At 36.4% G+C, this 22,500-nt stretch overlaps 1 protein-coding gene across 1 annotated transcript in view; it reads right to left on the bottom strand.

Annotated features, from left to right (window-relative positions):
* Nucleotides 1-2,268: 2,268 nt before the first annotated feature.
* Nucleotides 2,269-22,500, bottom strand: part of LOC106881896 (monoacylglycerol lipase ABHD2) — a 75,675-nt gene continuing 55,443 nt past the window's right edge. Inside the window, exons 3-8 of the mRNA XM_089362353.1 lie at nucleotides 12,025-12,189; nucleotides 9,277-9,460; nucleotides 8,061-8,258; nucleotides 5,699-5,768; nucleotides 4,331-4,415; nucleotides 2,269-2,733 (exon numbers count right to left, since the gene is read on the bottom strand). Coding sequence (XP_089218479.1) covers nucleotides 2,561-2,733; nucleotides 4,331-4,415; nucleotides 5,699-5,768; nucleotides 8,061-8,258; nucleotides 9,277-9,460; nucleotides 12,025-12,189 — 875 coding nt within the window. The 3' untranslated portion in view covers nucleotides 2,269-2,560. The remainder of the gene's footprint in view (nucleotides 2,734-4,330; nucleotides 4,416-5,698; nucleotides 5,769-8,060; nucleotides 8,259-9,276; nucleotides 9,461-12,024; nucleotides 12,190-22,500) is intronic.

Genomic DNA, 22,500 nt, shown 5'->3' with positions numbered 1-22,500 from the left:
TGGCTAGAAAAAAAAGCTTTCATAATATTTATCGGAACTTCAAATAATGTCATGGACAATATCTAAATTAAAATAAAATAAAAAATGAAAATTTAGCACGACCCCAGTTGTGAAAATGGTCATTTGTAAATATTTGAGATTAAGGACATAAGTTCTATTCAACTCCCACAGCTAAAACACAGGCTAATTATTATTACCATTTGTACCATATTGAAACTTCAATTCTAAAGTGTAAGTGTACAGAATCTCTCGATCTGTTAGAAGAGTAGTTTTCTTCTATTACTGATCAGTGATGGTGTTTTTTGCTCTTTTTGTTTTTTAATTGGCTTATGGATAATGTAAAGATTGTATTATGAAGCCAAACATATAGTATCACTGTCATTTCTCTCACAGAATAATGCTATTCAGAACCAGGACATGTTCTTTTTGTGTGTATGGGTACATGTAACCATCCAGGTATTCTAACGCAATTCATAATATCTTATTAGAACAGCCAATGGCACCCTCTAAGAAATCAGAGTACTTTTGATGGATCTACCTAAAACATGCCTGTGGAATCAATACAGATCCATTTCTTTCTTTCTTGTTTTTGATACAAGAAGGAAGTATGCTTGCTTTTCGATGATGTGTTACACAGACGTTACATGTACCATGTGATGCGATTGCTCTAGAGAGACGCAGGCTGTCTATTTTCTGCGACTCATTTTTTATAGCTATTAAGCCTTTAAACTGACCATATCTGGTCCATAAAGTCTACCTGTTTTATGTTCAAACTGGCCTCTCACAACTACTTTACAATGTCATTCTAAACTAAACAATCACATCACCAAAATTTCAAAGATATGAGACAATGCAGCATTAATCCAAATAAATAAGCATTACATTTAACAGAGTAATCTGAATGCTTCAAGGTTAAATATTACTATGTTATTTCTATATATTCTCTTTATATCCTTAGTCTTAACAGTTACAATTTTTACTATTATATAAATGAAAGTGGGAGGGAATGGAAGTTGAGTCATTCATACTTTTCCCTAAGGCATTAGCAACATATGTGAAATATTTTGATTTTGGTCCTAGTTCTTTAAATTCTTTATTAAGGATATGTTCCGTCTGATGTATTTCTGAACCACATACAGCACTTGAAGCACTCCATGTAACCTTAAAAAGCATTTTTATTGCTAGCAAGTTCTTAGCAATAACCAGTTAGATCAACTCAAAACATATCCCAATATCTAACCAACTTATGTCATAACTTTTATAATTAATGTATTAATATAACCATAATTACATCACAGTATATCACTATATATATATATATATATATATATATATATATATAGATCATATTATACACCCAAATTTGGATTTGTAATATCAAGAGCCACTCCAGTTGGCTCACATACATGGAAGAGTTCAGCAGATTACATAACTTCATACATAACCACATGTACATTATTAATGTAAAAAAAAAATTGGTATTATCAACATACTGATATCACTATAATTACATCACAGTCCATATATATATATATATATATATATATATATATGGAACACACACACACATAAATATACATTCAGTTTATGGAAATTATACCCAAATTTCGCCTATTGGTAGCAAGAGCCTCTCTAGTTAGCTCATATACATGGAAGAGTTCAGCAGAATACATGACAGGAGTAATAATAATAATAACAATAATAATAATGATGGTGATGATGATAAAAATAATAATGATGTTGACAATAAAAATAATGATGTTGATAATAATAATAATAATAATAATAATAATAATCCTTTCTACTATAGGCACAAGGCCTGAAATTTTCGGGGAGGGGATAAGTCAATTACATTGACCCCAGTGATCAACTGGTGCTTAATCTTACCGACCCCGAAAGGAAAAAAGGCAAAGTCGACCTTAGCAGAATAATAATAATAATAATAATAATAATAGCATTGATAATGATGCTTACAGCTTAGACATTATATAGCATGGAAAGGAATGGGAGTTGCAACACACATGCTTTTACTAGACAGAAGGGAAGCATTGAAACTGAATTGCAGAATAAGTTTCACCAGGAACTTTACTATGACTTCACAGCATTCATTACATAATAATAATAATAATAATAATGATAATAATAATAATGATAATAATAATGATAATAATAATGATAATAATAATGACTTTCTACTATAGGCACAGAGCCTGAAGTTATGGGGGAGGAGGTTAGTCAATTACATCAACCCCAGTGCTCAACTGGTACTTATTTTATCGACCCCGAAAGGATGAAAGGCAAAGTCAACCTTGGTGAAATTTGAACCCAGAACATAAAGATGGATGAAATGTCATTAAGCATTTCGTCTGGCATGCTAACGATTCTGCCAGCTCGCCACTTTGATATGATGATGTTGATGAGGATGATGAGGATGGTAATGATGATATAAAAGTAGTAGTAATAAACAGATAGCGAAAGCAATAATAACAATATTATTAATAATAGCAGTAATGATAATAATTATATATTTAACAATGATGATTTATTTGGTCCGATTTCACTAGGTTTGTAGTTCAGCAATGTTGGCCATATGTTGTGAGATGATTGTGTCCAAATATTGGACAATAAGCTTATCCGACCAAGAGATTTCGTTTGGAAAGAAGCTTCCACCTTCAAGGTAGCCAAGATGTCCTCCGTGTGTTGTCACAGCCATAATACATTTGTCATTATTCACTGCAATGAGTAGAAACAGAAAGAGAGAGAAAAGAGATTAAGTTAATGCTGGCATTTCTTCCCATCTTAAAAACTAATATCAAAATAATCAAAATATTACACTGTGTAACATGGTTTTTGTCTTTGAGTAGCAACTGTTATCTCCAAATTGCTTTCCCCCTAGAAAGTATGAAAAATGGCTAATATTTCCTTCAAACTTTACTTTTGTTGTATTTATTCAAACCCCAAAGAATCCCTCTCAATACATGGCTATGATGTTCCCCACACTACTCCTGCTCGTGATCAGACATGCACATATTGTCAGCCACTAAGTGACATGTTCAAATTGTTAAGGTCAATCAACTGACAAGCAAATCTGTGATGTTGAGCAGAATATTTGCTATAACGCTATTTCTGCTTCAGCAACTAAGCACTGAATCTGTCTGAAATGTAATGGAAAATAGGTCAGTTTGAAAACATTGATGTCCAGGTCAGAAAAGCAAAGTTTGAAGGGAATAGTAGTCATTTCCTTTGATTTCTAGATAAAAGTAAATCGGAAATAACAGTTTCTACTGAAGCACAAGGCCTCAAATTTGAGGGAAGGGATTAAGTCGATTACTTCAACCCCAGTGTGTAACTGGTACTTATTTAATCGACCCTGAAAGGATGATAGGCAAAGTCAAACTTGGTGTAATTTGAACTATGAATGTAGAGAGCTGGAAGATATACCACTAAGCATTTTATCTAGCATGCTAACAATTATGCCTGGAGGTGCAATGGCCCAGTGGTTAGAGCAGCGGACTCACGGTTTCGATTCCCAGACCGGGTGTTGTGAGTGTTTATTGAGCAAAAACACCTAAAAGCTCCACGAGGCTCCGGCAGGGGATGGTGGCGAACCCTGCTGTATTCTTCCACCACAACTTTCTCTCACTCTTACTTCCTGTTTCTGTTGTACCTGTAATTCAACAGGTCAGCCTTGTCACACTGTGTCACGCTGAATATCCCCGAGAACTACGTTAAGGGTACACATGTCTGTGGAGTGCTCAGCCACTTGCACGTTAACTTCACGAGCAGGCTGTTCCGTTGATTGGATCTACTGGAACCCTCGACATCATAAGCGACGGAGTGCCAACAACAACAAGAACAACAACAATAACAATTATGCCAGTTTGCTGCCTTAAGAATAATAATTTTTCTATCATAGGCACAATACCTGAAATTTGGAGGGAGAGGACTGGTCAATTATGTTGACCTCAGTAATCAACTGATACTTATTTTATTGACCCTAAAAGGATGGAAGCCAAATTCAACCTCAGTAGAATTTGAATCGAGGATGTAAAGAACTGGAAGATGTCGCTAAGCATTTTGTCTGACATGTTTACAATTCTTCCTGCTTGCCACTCTAATAATGATTTCAAATTTTGGCATAATGCCAGCAATTTTGGGGGGAAAGGGGTAAATTGATTACAGTGACCCCCCCAGTGTTCAACTGATAATTATTTTATGGACCAAAAAGAGGCTTCGCCAAAGCAGGTTCAGTAACCAATCAGCCATGTCAAATGGTCAAAGTCCAAACAGTTGCACCTGATTATCTCATTCCAAACAGCAAAATACTTACTTGCTTGAGTTTTTGGTATTCTTAAAAGATCTTGAGGGACGAGAGGATCATCAGCAGCATTGAGTAACAATAATGGAATTTTGATCTAGAGAGGAAAAATAGAAAAGAAAGAGTTGAAACATTAATGTTGGTAGGGATTATGAGTTAAGATCATACCTTGCAAATATGTATGTATAGGCACAAGTATGTATAGGCGCAGGAGTGGCTGTGTGGTAAGTAGCTTGCTTACCAACCACATGGTTCCGAGTTCAGTCCCACTGCGTGGCACCTTGGGCAAGTGTCTTCTACTATAGCCCCGGGCCGACCAAAGCCTTGTGAGTGGATTTGGTAGACGGAAACTGAAAGAAGCCCGTCGTATATATATATATATATATATATATATATATATATATATATATATATATATGTACGTATGTGTGTTTCTTCCCCCCACCATCGCTTGACAACCGATGCTGGTATCTTTACGTCCCCGTAACTTAGCGGTTCGGCAAAAAGAGACCAATAGAATAAGTACTAGGCTTATAAAGAGTAAGTCCTGGGGTTGATTTGCTCGACTAAAGGCGGTGCTTCAGCATGGCCACAGTCAAATGACTGAAACAAGTAAAAGAGTAAAGAGAGAGATGTACAAACACATACCATCATTATCAACATCTACAACTGAATGCCCTTCCTAATGCCAACCATCATCATTTTGACATTCACTTTTCCGTGCTTCATGCAGATTTTCTATGCTTGCATGTCTTTCCTGTCACCAATCCTCACTTGTTTCCAAGCAAAGTAATATCTTCCAGTCTCTCGAGCAATGAACAACCCAGACATAGTTATATGGTGAACAGGAAAAAAACAGCACCACGTAGCTGAGCCTTCTGTACATAAAGATTACACAACATGTCAAGATATGTACAGAAGCATGGACATTTTTTGCTAGTTGACTGCTAGCAAAGGACACCTGTGTTTGCAGTAAAGCTCTTTATAGTCAGTGAATGCACACAGAGATAAGGGTAATACTCACTCACTCATACAAACATGCAGACATAAATACATATGTGTATTATGAGAGGGAGAGAGAGAGAGAGAGAGAGAGAGAGAGAGAGAGAGAGAGAGAGAGAGAGAGAGAGAGAGAGAGAGAGAGAGAGAGAGAGAGAGAGCAGGTGTGGTCCCAGGAATTTTTTGAAGAGAAGGTACAAGGTCAGAAGGGAATACAATTCCAGGACAAAAAGTGCTTAATAACATTATCTAGAAGGGTGCACTTCTTTTCTTGAGTGGGAGCATGTACCCAACAGGCTCCCCACCTTGGAGAAAAAGAGAGACAGACAGACAGACAGACAGACAGATACATAGAGCAAAATAATGGCTTTTTCAACTTACATTATCTAAATAATGAATAGAACTGCACCATCGGTAATATTCTTGGACACTGGAAAACCCAGCAACTCTCCTAAAGAAAGAATGAAAATTAGATCTTGCATTGTATCAATCGACCTCTTTAAAGTTGGAAAATATTAATAGTTCACATTAGTAAAATCTTTATCTCTATAACATACTTAACATTTGCATGTCATTGAAAAGACAGAAGCTGCAATCTTTATGTCAAGGAAAAAAAGCTCACTTTCCAACCATATGGTTTTGGGTTCAGTCCCACAGCCTGGCACTTGGGGCAAGTATCTTCTACTGTAGCCCTGGGCTTATCAATACCTCAATACCTTGTGAATGAATTTGGTACATAGAAACTGTGCGGAAGCTCATATATATACATATATATATATATATATTCTTTTATTTGTTTCAGTCATTTGACTGCAGCTATGCTGGGGCACTGTCTTTAGTCGACCCCAGGACTTATTCTTTGTAAGCCAAGAACTTATTCTATCGGTCTCTTTTGCCAAACCGCTAAGTTACGGGGACATAAACACACCAACATCAGTTGTCAAGCGATGGTGAGGTGACAAACACATACATATACAACGGGCTTCTTTCAGTTTCCGTCTACCAAATCCACTCACAAGGCTTTGGTCAGCCTGAAGCTATAGTAGAAGACACTGGCCCAAGGTGCCACACAGTGGGACTGAATCTGGGACCATGTGGTTGGGAAGCAACAAAAGGTAATATTTATCCCCATTTAAATGTGGATGTTGAGTTAGAATACTGTCATCATTACCATGAGAGAACTTCTCAAATGGACTTTTAGTGCATATAAGTGCCCAAGATTGTATCACCAGTGGGAGATAAACCAACCACCATATATATATATAAGGCGCAAGAGTGGCTGTGTGGTAAGTAGCTTGCTTACCAACCACATGGTTCCGGGTTCAGTCCCACTGCGTGGCACCTTGGGCAAGTGTCTTCTACTATAGCCTCGGGCCGACCAAAGCCTTATGAGTGGATTTGGTAGACGGAAACTGAAAGAAACCCGTCGTATATATGTATATATATATATATATACATATATATATATATATGTATGTGTGTGTCTGCGTTTGTCCTCCCACCATTGCTTGACAATCGATGCTGGTATGTTTACGTCCCCGTAACTTAGCGGTTCGGCAAAAGACACCGATAGAATAAGTACTAGGCTTACAAAGAACAAGTCCTGGGGTCGATTTGCTCGACTAAAGGCGGTGCTCCAGCATGGCCGCAGTCAAATGACTGAAACAAGTAAAAGAGAGTATGTCACAAATATATATATATCATAAATATGTATGTTTATCATGCTGGCCACTCAATATAATCATTAATGTGATTTTATCCTGAATTCTATTACGAATAAATAATGAAATAGTTTTACGCCTGAATGAAATCGCATTTTCTGCAAAGCTATTTCGATGAAAAAACACGTGGCTGAAATGAAAAGAAAAATTTGACTTTATCTGGTGCATATAAGCACAGATATTTGTATATGGATGTACACTTTTGCTTTGTTTCTTTGAATATTGTGCTGAGGATGGGAAATAAGCTCTTTATTGTCTTAATCCTGAAATTGGACCCAATGCACAAGTTTTATTTAGTATTTTTCATTTGCTCACTCACAAACCGAGTTATACAGAGGCTTTTTAGCACCTTTGGTGTCTTCTTTCAGCATGTTGGAGAAAATTCTTTCTTGATCTCTTTAATATAATTATATAATTATAGATCATCATTATCGTCGTCGTTCCATGCTGGCATGGGTTAGATGGTTTGACTGAGGACTGGCGAGTCAGAAGGCTACACCAGGCTCCAATCTGATCTGGCAAAGTTTCTACAGCTGGATGCCCTTCCTAACGCCAACCACTCTGAGAGTGTAGTAGGTGCTTTTATGTGCCACCAGCACGAGGGCCAGTCAGTTGTATATAATTATTAATTTAGTGTATATATGTGTGTGTGTGTGTGTGCATTTGACAACCAGTGTTGGTTTGTTTATGTACCCATAACTTAACAGTTTGGCAAAAGAGACTAATAGATTAAAAAAATAAGTAGTAGTGTTGATTTATTTCTCTAAACCATTGAAGACAGTGCCTCTTAGCTGTAGGAAGGTGAGACTAACTGATGAACAAAACCACCCCACCAAAAAACAATCCCCCAGCATAAAAATAAAAAACCCCAGCTCTCAAAGCAAACAAAGTGGTATGCAAATATCTGAATTTGCATAACAGAAACTATTTCACTAATGTTATCAGGGAAAAATAAATGTTTAAAAAAAAAAAAATTTTGAAAAGTGACAAAGAGGGTTGAACAGGAATTGTTTTTCACTAACCGGCTGTAATATTCATCAATTTCCAAGAGAGTGGGTGAGTTAAAGATGCGATCCTCATCTAGGGCTCCATATCTGTTCTTCGCTTCATCACTGAACAATACGTCTTTATGTTCCCACAGCAGTGATTTCTGGCGAGTGGTCAACAGCAATAAGTAGGCACTGCATGGACTCAGGGTGTCAAAGTAGTGGGACACAGCTCTGGATTTGATATTCAAAATAAAGAAGATAAATATTAACTACAAGAAAGAGCATATAAGTATAAAGACAAATGAATACAAGGAAGTTTGTTGTTGGCACTCCGTCGCTTACAACGGCAAGGGTTCCAGTTGATCTGATCAACGGAACAGCCTGCTTGTGAAATTAACGTACAAGTGGCTGAGCACTCCACAGACACGGGTACCCTTAACATAGTTCTCAGGGATATTCAGCGTGACACAGAGTGTGACAAGGATGACCCTTTGAATTACAGGCACAACAGAAACAAGAAGAAAGAGTGAGAGAAAGTTGTGGTGAAAGAGTACAGCAGGGTTCGCCACCATCCCCTGCCGGAGCCTCGTGGAGCTTTAGGTGTTTTTGCTCAATAAACACTCACAACGCCCGGTCTGGGAATCGAAACCACGATCCTATGACCGCAAGTCCACTGCCCTAACCACTGGGCCATTGCGCCTCCACACAAGGAAGTTTAATGCATAGATATGGAATAGAAAATGCAGATTATGGAATAAATAATACAAAATAAATGAAAGGAGTTATAGATGTGGCTGTTTATAGGGGCAGATGTCGCTGTGGTATGAAGTTTGCTTCCCAATTGCATGGTTCCCAGTTCAGTTCCATTGCATGGCTCCTTGGGCAAGTGTCTTCTACTATAGTCTTGTTCATCATCCTTAAACAACCTTTATTCAGGGACTTTTTGAGTGAGATGGGCTACTCGACTTGAAGAAAATTCTAACTGGGCCCCACTTCCAAGGTCAGGCACTGTTTATCTTGATATTAGAGATCATTTATGGAGTAGAGAGAGAATTCAGCTATTAAGAACTTTCCTCCAAAGATTCGCTCAAGAAGGGGTCCTAAATCTCAAATATTGAAATACCAGGTAAAACTATTGACCTGTTTACTTTTAAAACTTGCTTTGTTCTGACTTAAAATGATAAAAAAAAAAATTTAAAACATGAATTTATATTTTTTTTTTTTTGCAAGATAAATATATGGTACTTACAAATTAGCATCATATCCTTGACAAATTGACAGGCCACAGAGAAAGCGCTTCTGATTTTCAAAATTCTCTCCGAGGTACTTGAGAACAATATTGGCCCCCATACTAAAACCAACTAAACTCATTTTAGTATCCGGATAAAGTTTTTGTATCTCAAGTGTGATGCTATGGAAATCGTCAGTGTTACCTAATTACGAAAAAATATATATATATATATATGTATATATATAATATAAAATTGTTATGATTATGTAAAGATCTTGAAGTCAAATTTTGATTTAGGTGAAATTTAAGCTTAAAAAAAATTACTTTAAAACAATAAAACTATCCAGCCTTTTAAAAACATCTATCTTATAATTAAGAAGAAAAAAGGTATTTTACAATAATTTAAATGATATTCTACCTTAACATGAACATTTTTTGTAAAGACATAATCTGCTCAACATAGCAGTAAAACAAACTTGAAACTACTGACTGCTTTCAAATGCTGACAATAAATTAAGTCTTAAATTTAAGAAGAGCATTCTTGACAAGAAGGAAAGGAGGATCATTGTCTGCTATGACATCAGTAAATTTATTATATGGTCTTGGGCATAATTTTCCTTTAGCATTCAAATTATTCTAAAATGAAATACCTATTTATTCACATTGTTTTGAATTAATCAGGTATTTATCTCATGGTTTTGGGGTTTCAATGATGTTATTGTTTACTTTTAGAATGGAATTGTAGGGTAGGTGTGAGAGGTTGGATCTAACCAGTTTGAACATAAAACAGGTAGAATATTTGGGCCAGATATGGCCGGTTTGAATACTGAAGGGTTAAAGATTTAAGATAGAGATAAGGTGCAGGCATGGACCCTTGTAGTTAAGAAGCTTGTGATTTCATGTTCAGTCCTTCTGTGCAGCACATTGGGCAAATGTCTACTACAGCCTTGGGTTGATCAAAGCCTTGTGAGATTACATAATTTACATGTTAGATTAATTTATTACTTTTATTCATTAAATTTGCCACACAGGCAGTACAAAGAAGTTACTAAAGTAGCAAGGCAGGCTGGACACAACAAGGATGAGGTGAGATGATAGCACTTATGATGAGGATGAGAGGGGCACCGGCACCTGCCGACCGATGGCCCCTCGAAATCACTGTTCTTTTATTTAATTTGTTTCAAACATATAATACATCAATTGTCACGAAAATCATTTCTCAAGTTTACACTCAATCCTCCTCCTCTTCATTGCCCCCCAAGCAATTCACCTGCCGCCTGCAGACAAATCCACATCGACAGGTTGGGGCCTATAAAGAGAGAGGTGTATTCTTCGTTGTCAAAGGTCGCTACGACCTTTGACAAGGTTCCCACTGTTATAACCTCCGCGATCACCTGCGGAGGCCATACTGGGCTATCTGTGCAGGCCAAGCATTCACGGTCCTGGCCGCACAGGCCTTCCAAAAAACGGTCCACTGTCCCTCCCTCGTGAAAAAGGAGAACAAACTCCTCTTCCTCATGAGAAGGGATCTCAGACTGCTCTGCCAGTGGCACACTTTCCACCGACAGAGCCTCGTCTGCTGGTGGCACACACTCCACCGGCGGTTTATTTAATTTATTAATTTATTACTTGCTCAGTCATTAATTACGATTAATTTATTACTTGTTCAGTCATTAACTACAATTAATTTATTACTTGCTCAGTCATTAGCTACGATTAATTTATTACTTGCTCAGTCATTAGCTACGATTAATTTATTACTTGCTCAGTCATTAACTACGATTAATTTATTACTTGCTCAGTCATTAATTACGATTAATTTATTACTTGCTCAGTCATTAAATATGATTGATTTATTACTTGCTCAGTCATTAACTACGATTAATTTATTACTTGCTCAGTCATTAGCTACGATTAATTTATTACTTGCTCAGTCATTAGCTACGATTAATTCATTACTTGCTCAGTCATTAATTACGATTAATTCATTACTTGCTCAGTCATTAACGTTGATTTAACTTGGGAATAACATTACGTTATGAAGCAATGATATAATAGTAAAGACTTTGTTAAAAGAATGAAAAACAAACCATAGTTAATATCTCTTAATGTTAGGAATGCAGTAAACTAGTAACTGACCCACTGGAAACCTATAATCAATGACACTATTTCTCATGCAGGTGTGGTTGTGTGGTGTAAGACGTTTGCTTACCAATCACATGGTTCTGGATTCAGTCACATGATGTGGCGTCTTGGGCAAAGTGTCTTCTACTATAGCCTCAGGCCAACCAAAGCCTCCTGAGTGGATTTGGTAGACAGAAACTGAAAGAAGCTCATTATATATATATATATATATATATATATATATATATATATATATATATATATATGTACATGCAAGTGTCTTTGTGTACTTGTCTCCTCGCCACTTGACAACAGCTGTTGATGTATTTATATCCCTGTAACTTAGTGGGTCATCAAAAGAGACTGAATAACAGAAGTATTAGACTTTAAAAAAATAAGTACTGCAGTTGATTCATTTGACAAAAAAAATTCTTCAAAGAGGTGCCCCAGCATGGCCGCAGTCAAAATCAAATGACTGAAGCACTTACAATAACTTGCTATATAAAAATTTACACAAATACACGAAATAATGTCCCAGATCCCAAAAATCAATTGTATTGTGGAATCACACTTATCAAAGAACTATAAAATGCAAAAGAATTTTGTAACAGATGGAGACATGCAAATGATTTGTTAACCTACCATAGTTAAAAACTCGTGGTGAAGTGAGTTTGACATCCTTTAGTGTCCCAAGGTGATTCTGGATGACAACACGGTAACCTTGACTCTGTGCATGGCTGACAAATGAACCAATGTAACAGCTCTCACTGTTGCTTCCATGGCCAGGGCACACAACTATTGTAAAGTCTGAAAGGAAGAGAAAGAACAATAAAAATACAAATAAATATGTTATCTGTCTATTTATCTGTCTGTCTGTCTGTCCATCTCTCTATGTACCCATCTCTCCATGTATCTAAGTATCCATCAATCTACATATTAATCTATCTATCCATCAATCCATTCTTCTATCCACCAATCCATCAATCTATCCACCAATCCATCAATCTATCCATCAATCCATCAATCTATCCACCAATCTATCCATCAATCCACCAATCCACCCATCAATCTATCCATCAATCTATCCACCAATCCATCCATCAATCTATCCACCAATCCATCCATCAATCTATCCATCAATCCATCCATCAATCTATCCACCAATCCATCCATCAATCTATCCACCAATCCATCCATCAATCTATCCATCAATCTATCCATCAATCCATCCACCAATCTATCCACCAATCCATCCTTCTATCCACCAATCTATCCATCCATCAGTCTATCTATCCATCCATCAGTCTATCTATTCATCAATCAATCTACCCATCTATCAATCAATCATCGTAACATATTCTATTCCATCCTGGCATGGGTGAGGTGAAATTTGTTCAGGCAGATTTTCTATGGCTGGATGCTCTCTCTTGCCAACTCCCTTCTATTTCCAAACAGAGGCAATATTTCTCCATAGCCAGGCATTGTTTCTCACAGAACACTAAACACAATCATCATTTGTATGATGGTGATTTTTGTCTACAACCATTACATGCTGTGAAGATAAGGGCACACACACACACACACACACACACACATATACAATGAGCTTCTTTCAATTTCTATCTACTAAATCTACCCACAAGGCTTTGGTTGGCCCAGGGCTATAGTAGAAGACACTTGCCAAAGGTTCCACACAGTGGTACTGAACTTGAAACCACATTATTAAGAAGTTATACATCTAACTATAATATATGTGTGTGTGTGTGTGTGTGTGTGTGTGTGTGTGTGTGTGTGTGTGTGTGTGTCTTTGTAATTGAATTTAGCAGGCAGAAGTTACCGCCGTGTGTGTAAGTGCTTGTGCCTTCTAACAGAGAGGGAGCATATATGTGCATAATATATGCATATAAATATATATATATGTATGCATGTATGTATGTATATATATAAATATATGCATACACAGATATAGAGGGAAGTGAAACAATATAAATAATATATAATTAATACTAATTAAAATCAAAACATTGTCCAAAGGTCAATTTTGTCGTTATCACTGGTGCCAACAAGCAGGTCTGTCTGTTATCATTGGCCTCCATCCACTAGACCAGCCAAAGACAGAGACAGTCAGCTCTTCAGTAACACATCATCAATGATATTTATACAATATTCATTCCATTTCTGCATTCATGGTGTATATTTAAACAAGTTATACAAAAAAAAAAAACATTTAAAGCTGAAAATAAGTGAGAAAAATAAAAATTTATGGATGCAAGTATGGCCATGTGGTTAAGAAGCTTGCTTTGCAAAATGTGGTTTAGGTTCAGTCCTACTGTGTGACATCTTGGGTGAGTGTCTTCTGCTATAGCCCCAGGCTGATTAATGCCTTTTGTGTGTGAAACTGTGTGGAAGTCTATAGTGTTTATATGTATATTTATATATGAGCACATATACAAATATACACACATACATACATACTCACAATCACACACACATACACAGTAGAATAAGAAATAGAAAGTCCTTGATGCAGTATTATATATTTGGAAAAAAAAAAATGAATAGAAATGGCTTTTCTGATAACTTTTATACTTTAATAAAGATGTTTACAAGTTTAATCTCATAAACATCTAATTATTAAAGTGGAAAGATTATCAGAAAAGCCTCTTCTATTCATTTTCTGAAATATATATATATATATATACATATATAATATTAGGGATAAAATCCAAAATTACAGGTAAAATCTCAATTAAAATCAATTTATTAAAAATTAAAATTAGATTAAGTTTCACAGAGTAAAATATATATATATAAATATATGTATATGTATAGTTGTTTTCACTGTCCATTTTTTCCTGTCTTGGTTTGTGTTTGCCACCTTGGAATCCTCTGTGTAGTGGGTTGATCCACTACTCAGGAAGAGACTATTCTAGAGTACGTTCTGTCTTATCTTCGAAACGTCTAGATAGAGTAGAGACAGCTGATGAAGGGATATTCCAAGTGGCTTTCCGTTTTCCTATATGTTCGTTCCGTTGTCTGTAGTTTATTGTTCTAACGTCCTGTACCCTGATATGCATGTATATACACATGTAGATGTAAGTATGTACATATATGTGTGTATACATGTATATATACTCTTTGTATTATTACATTATTGAACGCACACGTCCTTTTTTGCAAGTAAGTCTACTATTATTCTGACGTGACTATCTTTCTATCTATCTATCTATCTGTCTATCTATCTATCTATCTTTCTATCTATTTATCTATCTGTCTTCCTCCATCTTTCTATCTATACCTCTGTCCTGGCCTCTACTTCACTGCTATACCCTTCTGTCCCTTCCTCCTTGTTCCACTTCCTCCCTCCACCATCCTCTCTGCTCTCGTGTGACCTGTGGTCAACTTTCTTTTCACTCCAGCCGCTGTGAAGGCAAGACGAACTACTAGCGTTCTACCTCAGATTTGCGTTTGGCCGTACGGCTTTTGAATGTTGTTTTCACTGTCCATTTTTTCCTGTCTTGGTTTGTGTTTGCCACCTTGGAATCCTGTGTAGTGGGTTGATCCACTACTCAGGAAGAGACTATTCTAGAGTACGTTCTGTCTTATCTTCGAAACGTCTAGATAGAATAGAGACAGCTGATGAAGGGATATTCCAAGTGGCTTTCCGTTTTCCTATATGTTCGTTCCGTTGTCTGTAGTTTATTGTTCTAACGTCCTGTACCCTGATATGCATGTATATACACATGTAGATGTAAGTATGTACATACATGTGTGTATACTTGTATATATATTCTTTGTATTATATTTATATAAATATATACGAGTTCATGAACCTTGGTTCTTTTCCCTCAAACTATATATTTATATATATATATATATATATATATATATATATATATATATATATTACGTGTTGCATCAAAAAGTTCCTGGATTAGTTCTGTAGTGTGCCAATAGATGGCAGCACATGGTTGCATGCACAGTAAGAGCTAGCAGTGACCTTCATGAAGCAGTGTGCTGAGTGACATTGCTGTGTTTACTTTGCAAGTTATGAAATTTGTGTAATTTTGACCATGTGTATGCTGTCATGTGAGATTTTGTCTTGGATAGGAACAAAGAACCAATGTGAAATTTTGTTTTAAACTCGAGAAGTCTGTTACAGAGACATTTAGCATGTTTTGGTAAGCTTAAGGTGAAAGGCAATGGATTGTACACAATGTTTTGAGTGGCATGGGCACTTCAAAAGTGGAAGAATGTCTCTGGAAGACAGTGGGCAATCTGGAAGACCTGCCACAAGTGACACCTCCAGAAATGTGGTATTGTGCATCAAGAATTCATCTCTACCACCAACCCTTATCCATTTTTCAAGTAAGGGACATTTTTTTTTTTATTCCAGAGGTCCTCAAAAGTACAGAACAACCAGTCTTAACGTCAACATCACCATTTCACTCAGTGACAAACCTGAAATATCAACATTCATGCACATTTGTCTAACTCACATACCACACACACACCTACAGAAATTTCCCGCAGTTTTTGACTCCAAAATTCATTCACAAGGCACTGATCAGCTTTGTGAGTGAATTTGAGGTTATTAGAAGACCCTTAAAATGCCTTGTATTATAGCCCCAAATTTGCAAAGCAAACTGCTTCATCACACAACTATGCTTTGTTATATCCAGTAATTATATATGTTGTAATATATATAGTAATTGCAGCATAAAACAGTTTACTATGGAAAGGCTTACAGACATACATTGATAAAAATATTTACAGCTAACACAAATTACATATAATAGTATTAGTAATAATAATTGTAGTATTAATAGTAGTAACCATTACACGGCACAGCCAGTAGTTGTGATCTGTGAAAGGGGAAACAAAATCAAATCAAGAAAAAGAATGTGGCATTAGAAGAGTTTTAACCCTCTGTCTGTCCAAAGCATTTCCATAAGTTTGTTCTAAACGTCCATGCTTGTTTTTAGATCGTTCATTAGCCTTTGTTTCACATGTTCTGAGTAACATAAACCTTTTCTTTCAAAGGTACTAAGTTAATAGTGGCGGAGAAAATAATAGGAATATGTATAATACTGTATTTTCAGGCATACAAGTTGAATTTTTCTGAGCAAAACTTACAGTCAAAATAAGTAGGTTGACTTATACACTTGTAGTGGCGCGAAATTATAGCCGCCATTGAGGAAGTACTATTCTGCGCATGTGCAGGGGATTTTACCACCGGAAACCCCTCGAGTTGCGCATGCGTAGTAAAACTGGTACTTAAACAGTGAGTTTCATTTTCTCAGCGAGTTGAGGACAGACCTTCTACGTGACAACTCCTCGCTCCTCACCGAAGCACTCTTCACCACGATGCCTTCGATGGTGATAGCTACTTGCTTCTTTGGAAGGCATCAAGGAAGCCCTTAACCTTCCATTACCAAATTACAACTTAATCAGCGGCTGCTAAGCTGAATGACAGGAATTGTGAAACCAAACATCATCAAAAATAAAACCTTTTTATTATGTTGTAAAATTGTTCTAATGTCTCTTCATATATAATGCTGTTGAAAGGTGATAGAGAGAGACTAAAGTCTCTATTGCAACTATCAAACTTTTACACACTAAAACGACTTTGAAGGACAAAAATGTTTCATGTGAAATGCAGCAGGATTTGGAAAGGTAATGACAATACAGTTCTATATTTAAGAGATGAGGAATTATTTACATTATTTACATTTGACAGATATTTGTCCTCATCTTGTTTGTTGTTAACACAACGTTTCGGCTGATATACCCTCCAGCCTTCGTCGGGTGTCTTGGGGAAATTTTGAACCTGGGTTCTCATTCCTAACGATGTTACTATTATTATATTATTATTATTATTATTATTATTACTATTATTAATCAGGTCGCTGCTGTGAATCAAACTCGGAATCTTGGGGTTAGTAGCTCGTGCTCTTAACCACTACGCCATATGCCCATGGGCAATTATGGAGTGAATTTTAGGGCTTATAAATCTATTATTTTTCTATCTTTCCTCAATACCGGTTCCCATATGCTATTCATATCTGCACTCGGTCTGCTTAGGAGGTTGTTGTGTCCTAGCATATGTGTTGCTTCTTTTAGTTTTCGTAAATAATGTAAGGTAATGACAATGTTTGAATGTTTATATTATGTATTATGTTGACTTGTATGCCAGAAAATATGATATGATGCATGGACGTCAGGGAAATATGTCCCATATATTACATGTGATGCACAGGAAAGGCGGAGGGCTAATTAACTGAAAAATTATCAATTAGAATAATCACATCGATTAATTATCATATATCTCAACGATGGTTTGGAAGTAATTTAAAAAGAAAACATAGAAAAAAGAAAAAGGAAAAATAAGAGAAAAATATTAGAAAATACACAACTGAGGTTATATTGCATGGGACGCTGGGTTGGCAGAAGTTGAAAGCAAAATTGCTTTGTGGTATTTGTTCTGGCTCTTTATGTTTTGAGTTTAAATCCTGTTGACGTCAACTTTGCTTTTCATCCTTCTGGAGTTGATTACCAGTTTAGCATTGTGAGTCAATGATATTGACCACCCAGCACCTTGATATTGCAGGCCTTGTGCCTTACTAGAAACAGCTATTAAACACATATTTGGCTGTGTGGTTAGGAAGCTTGCTTTGCAATCATGTTGTTTCAGGTTCAGTCCTACTGTGTGGCATCTTGGGTGAGTGTCTAAACTATAGCCAAGACAACCAATGCCTTCTGAGTGAATTTGGTAGACAGAAAGTGCATGGAAGCTCATAGTACGTGTGTGTGTGTGTGTGTGTGTGTGTGTGCCCCCTACCACTTGACAACTGGTGTTGGTTTGTTTACATCCCCATAACTTAGTAGTTTCAGCAAAAGAAACTGATAGAAAAAGAACCTTGACTAAACCCTTCAAGGTGTTCTAGCATGGTCGCAGTCCAATGACTGAAACCAGTAAAAGATAAAAACATGACAATCAGCCAAACAAACAAAAGACAATTTTCTAATTGTAACCAACAGGTAGACAGATAAGTTGTTGTTGGTACTCCGTCGCTTCCGACGACGAGGGTTCCAGTTGATCTGATCAATGGAACAGCCTGCTCGTGAAATTAACGTGCAAGTGGCTGAGCACTCCACAGACACGTGTACCCTTAGCGTAGTTCTCGGAGATATTCAGCATGACACAGTGTGACAAGGCTGACCCTTTGAATTACAGGCACAACAGAAACAGGAAATAAGAGTGAGAGAAAGTTGTGGTGAAAGAGTACAGCAGGGTTCACCACCATCCCCTGCCGGAGCCTCGTGGAGCTTTTAGGTGTTTTTCGTTCAATAAACACTGACAACGCCCGGTCTGGAGATCGAAACCGTGATCCTATGACCACGAGTTCGCTGCCCTAACCACTGAGCCATTGAGCTTCCACTAGACAGATAAGTATATCTGGTCTTATTCTAAAACAACTTTGAGGCTACACTTCATCAAGGGAACATGCAAATGCAACAATTTAGTGATAAGGATAATGATTTTTGATGCTAGTTTTGTCTTCTAATCACTTTTGGTGCTGTTAGAACAGCTCCCAATGAAAAACTACTGTATTTTTTTTAGCATACTAGTTGACAGTATATAGAAACATTGTCAATGTCTTTCCAATTACTACTGCATTTCACACAGGATTTTTGGTCCTCCAAAGTCATCGTGGTGTATAAGTTGACCTATCTGCTTTGGTGATTAATTTTGGTCTGAAAAGTTTGACTTGTATGCTAGAAAATACAGTATTTACAATACCATTTATTATCCAGAATAAATTATCTGGTTACTCTTTTACTTGTTTCAGTCATTTGACTGTGGCCGTGCTGGAGCATCGCCTTTAGTCGAGCAAATCGACCCCAGGACTTATTCTTTGTAAGCCTAGTACTTATTCTATTGGTTTCTTTTGCCGAACCACTAAGTTACGGGGACGTAAACACACCACCATCAGTTGTCAAGCGATGCTGGGGGGACAAACACAGACACACAAACATACACACACACACATCACATACATATACATATATATATATATATACATATATACGACGGGCTTCTTTCAGTTTCCGTCTACTAAATCCACTCACAAGGCTTTGGTCGGCCCGAGGCTATAGTAGAAGACACTTACCCAAGGTGCCACGCAGTGGGACTGAACCTGGAACCATGTGGTTGGTAAGCAAGCTACTTACCACACAGCCACTTCCGCGCCTATCCACTAAAAGTTTCATTGCTTTTAACTGTGGAAAGCAGTTTTGTGTAACCAAGATATCTTTTGTTGATGAATGCCATGTTTGAAATTATTTTCTGTTGAGATATGGCCAAATTTATTGGGGCAATGTGACTTGCAGAAAGCACCGATTCTATTTCTTTTTTTTTTTTTTTGCGAATATTTTTAACATCATTACTGGAATAAACCTAATTTTGCAGTTGAAGAGTTAAAAGAGTTCTTACAAACAAAATTAAAAAATAAAGAGAGAGAGAGAGAAAAAAAAAACTAAACTAATTTTTACAATAATGTAGATATAAAAATTCACTAAATATAAAACTAGACAAAAAAAATAGCACAGTCCAAATATGGTTTGCATTGATATTCATAAAATCTACATTAAAAAAAAATTAGAGAAAAAATTTAGTTCATGTTGGAGCATGCAACTACTGTGTGTGTGTGTGTGCATGAGAGAGAAAGAGAGAGGAGAGCAGCAAAATAATTTTCCAAGGACTAAAATAAGAAAAAGAAAAAAAAACTTTCTTTAAATAAATAAAACTCTTCTAAATCATGCAGATGGCTGGTGAATCATTTTATGTATAAAAGTTACAAAATTTGATGGCATATAAGATGCACTACTCCCCCTCCAAAAAAAAAAAAACCCCAAACAAACTAGAAAACAAAAACAATACATGGTGAGTTCTATAGGTGACATTGCTCTAATTCAGTGTTTCTCGACCATTTTTTATCAATGGAATCCTTTGAGTCCTATCTATTTCACTCAGATGTACCCCAAAGCCATTTGTTGTTTAAAAATTCCTGTAATATTTTTTATAATTAAATATTATTAGGAATTGTATAAAAAAAAATTGTTAGGCGCAGGAGTGGCTGTGTCGTAAGTAGCTTGCTTACCAACCACGTTTCCGGGTTCAGTCCCACTGCGTGGCACCTTGGGCAAGTGTCTTCTACTATAGCCTTGGGCCGACCAAAGCCTTGTGAGTGGATTTGGTGGACGGAAACTGAAAGAAGCCCATGTGCGTGTGTATGTCTGTCTTTGTGTTTGTCCTCCCACCACCACCACTTGATAACCAGTGTTGGTTTGTTTACATCCTGTAACTTATTCTTTCAGTCTTTTCTGTTGAACTGCTAAGTTCCAGGCTTAAAAAAAAAAAATAAGTACTGGGGTTGATTAGTTCGACCAAGCCCTTCAAGATAGTACCTCAGCTTGGCTACAGTCCAATGACTGAAACAAGTAAAGGATAAATCATAGATTCAAGATTTCAAAGATGTGATTGCTTATTTTCAGAATGACATTGTACGGTATGTGTAAAAAGTTAAATCAGGCTAGTTTGAATATAAAACAGAGAGGATATTTGGGCTAGATACGGGCAATTTAAATACTAAAATGCTAAATTCAGAATGCAAGGAGCCACTACAAAATACTGCAAAGCATTTTGTTGAAAATGCTTTAATAATTCGTTTCTACTCTAGGCACAAGGCCCAAAATTATAGCGGAGGGGGGGGGGGGGGGCAGTCGATTAGATCAACCCCAGTACAGAACTGGTACTTAATTTATCGACCCCAAAAGGATGAAAGGCAAAGTCAACCTCGGCAGAATTTGAACTCATAATGTAAGGACAGATAAGAATGCTTTAATAATTATTTTCTACTCTAGGCACAAGGCCCGAAATTATAGGGGAGGGGGCCAGTTGATTAGATCGACCCGAGTACACAACTGGTACTTAATTTATTGACTCCCAAAAGGATGAAAGGCAGAGTCAACCTCGGCGGAATTTGAACTCATAATGTAAGGACAGATAAGAATGCTTTAATAATTATTTTCTACTCTAGGCACAAGGCCCGAAATTATAGCGGAGGGGGGGGGGGGGGCAGTCGATTAGATCAACCCCAGAGTACAGAACTGGTACTTAATTTATCGACTCCAAAAGGATGAAAGGCAAAGTCGACCTCGGCAGAATTTGAACTCAGAATGTAAAGACAGACAAGAATGCTTTGATAATTCCACCCATCCAGTACCTCCTATTATGCTCCAAGAATATATTCCAATGCAAGACCATAAATTTATAGAAAAAGAGAATGACACTGGGTGATATTCATGCTCCCTTCTCAAAAGATATTTGCTTAAATTAAATTAATTAGCTTAAATTCTTTCAACCAAGAATCAAAAGAAAGCTGTTGATACGGCTCATAAGAAAAACAGAAAAAACAGTTTGTCTTAGAGTGCTCAATAAGGTGACTGGAGAAAAGTGAAAGGAAGGAAAGAGAAAAAAAACAAAAGGTGCCAAGTGCATTCAGTGTGTTGTTTTCTTTTATCTATTTAAAATAAAAATAATTTTAAAAATCCCTGTTTCAATATTTATATTTACTTTATAAGCATGGCTGTGTGGTTTAGAAACTCGCTTTGCAACCACATGGTTTTGGGTTCAGTCCCACTGTGCAGCAAGCACTTTGGGCAAGTGTCTTCTGCTATAACTCTGAGCTGACCAATGCCCTTATAAGTGAATTTGATAGACAAAATGTATGTAGAAACCCATTGTGTATGTGTGTATATAGATATAGATATGTGCATATGTTTTGTGTGTATGTATATATATATATATATATATATATATATATATACATATATATATATATATATATATATACATATATATATATACATATATATATACATATATATATATACATATATATACATATATATACATATATATATATATACATATATATACATATATATATATATATACATATATATATATACATATATATACATATATATACATATATATATATATACATTATATATATACATACATTACATATATTATATATATATATGTAT

This window comes from Octopus bimaculoides, chromosome 14, assembly GCF_046866305.1.
Source record: "Octopus bimaculoides isolate indiv1 chromosome 14, ASM4686630v1, whole genome shotgun sequence".
Classification (NCBI taxonomy): Eukaryota; Metazoa; Mollusca; class Cephalopoda; order Octopoda; family Octopodidae; genus Octopus; species Octopus bimaculoides.
The sequence above is the reverse complement of the archived record's forward strand: the minus strand, read 5'-3'. Positions and strand labels throughout refer to the sequence as shown.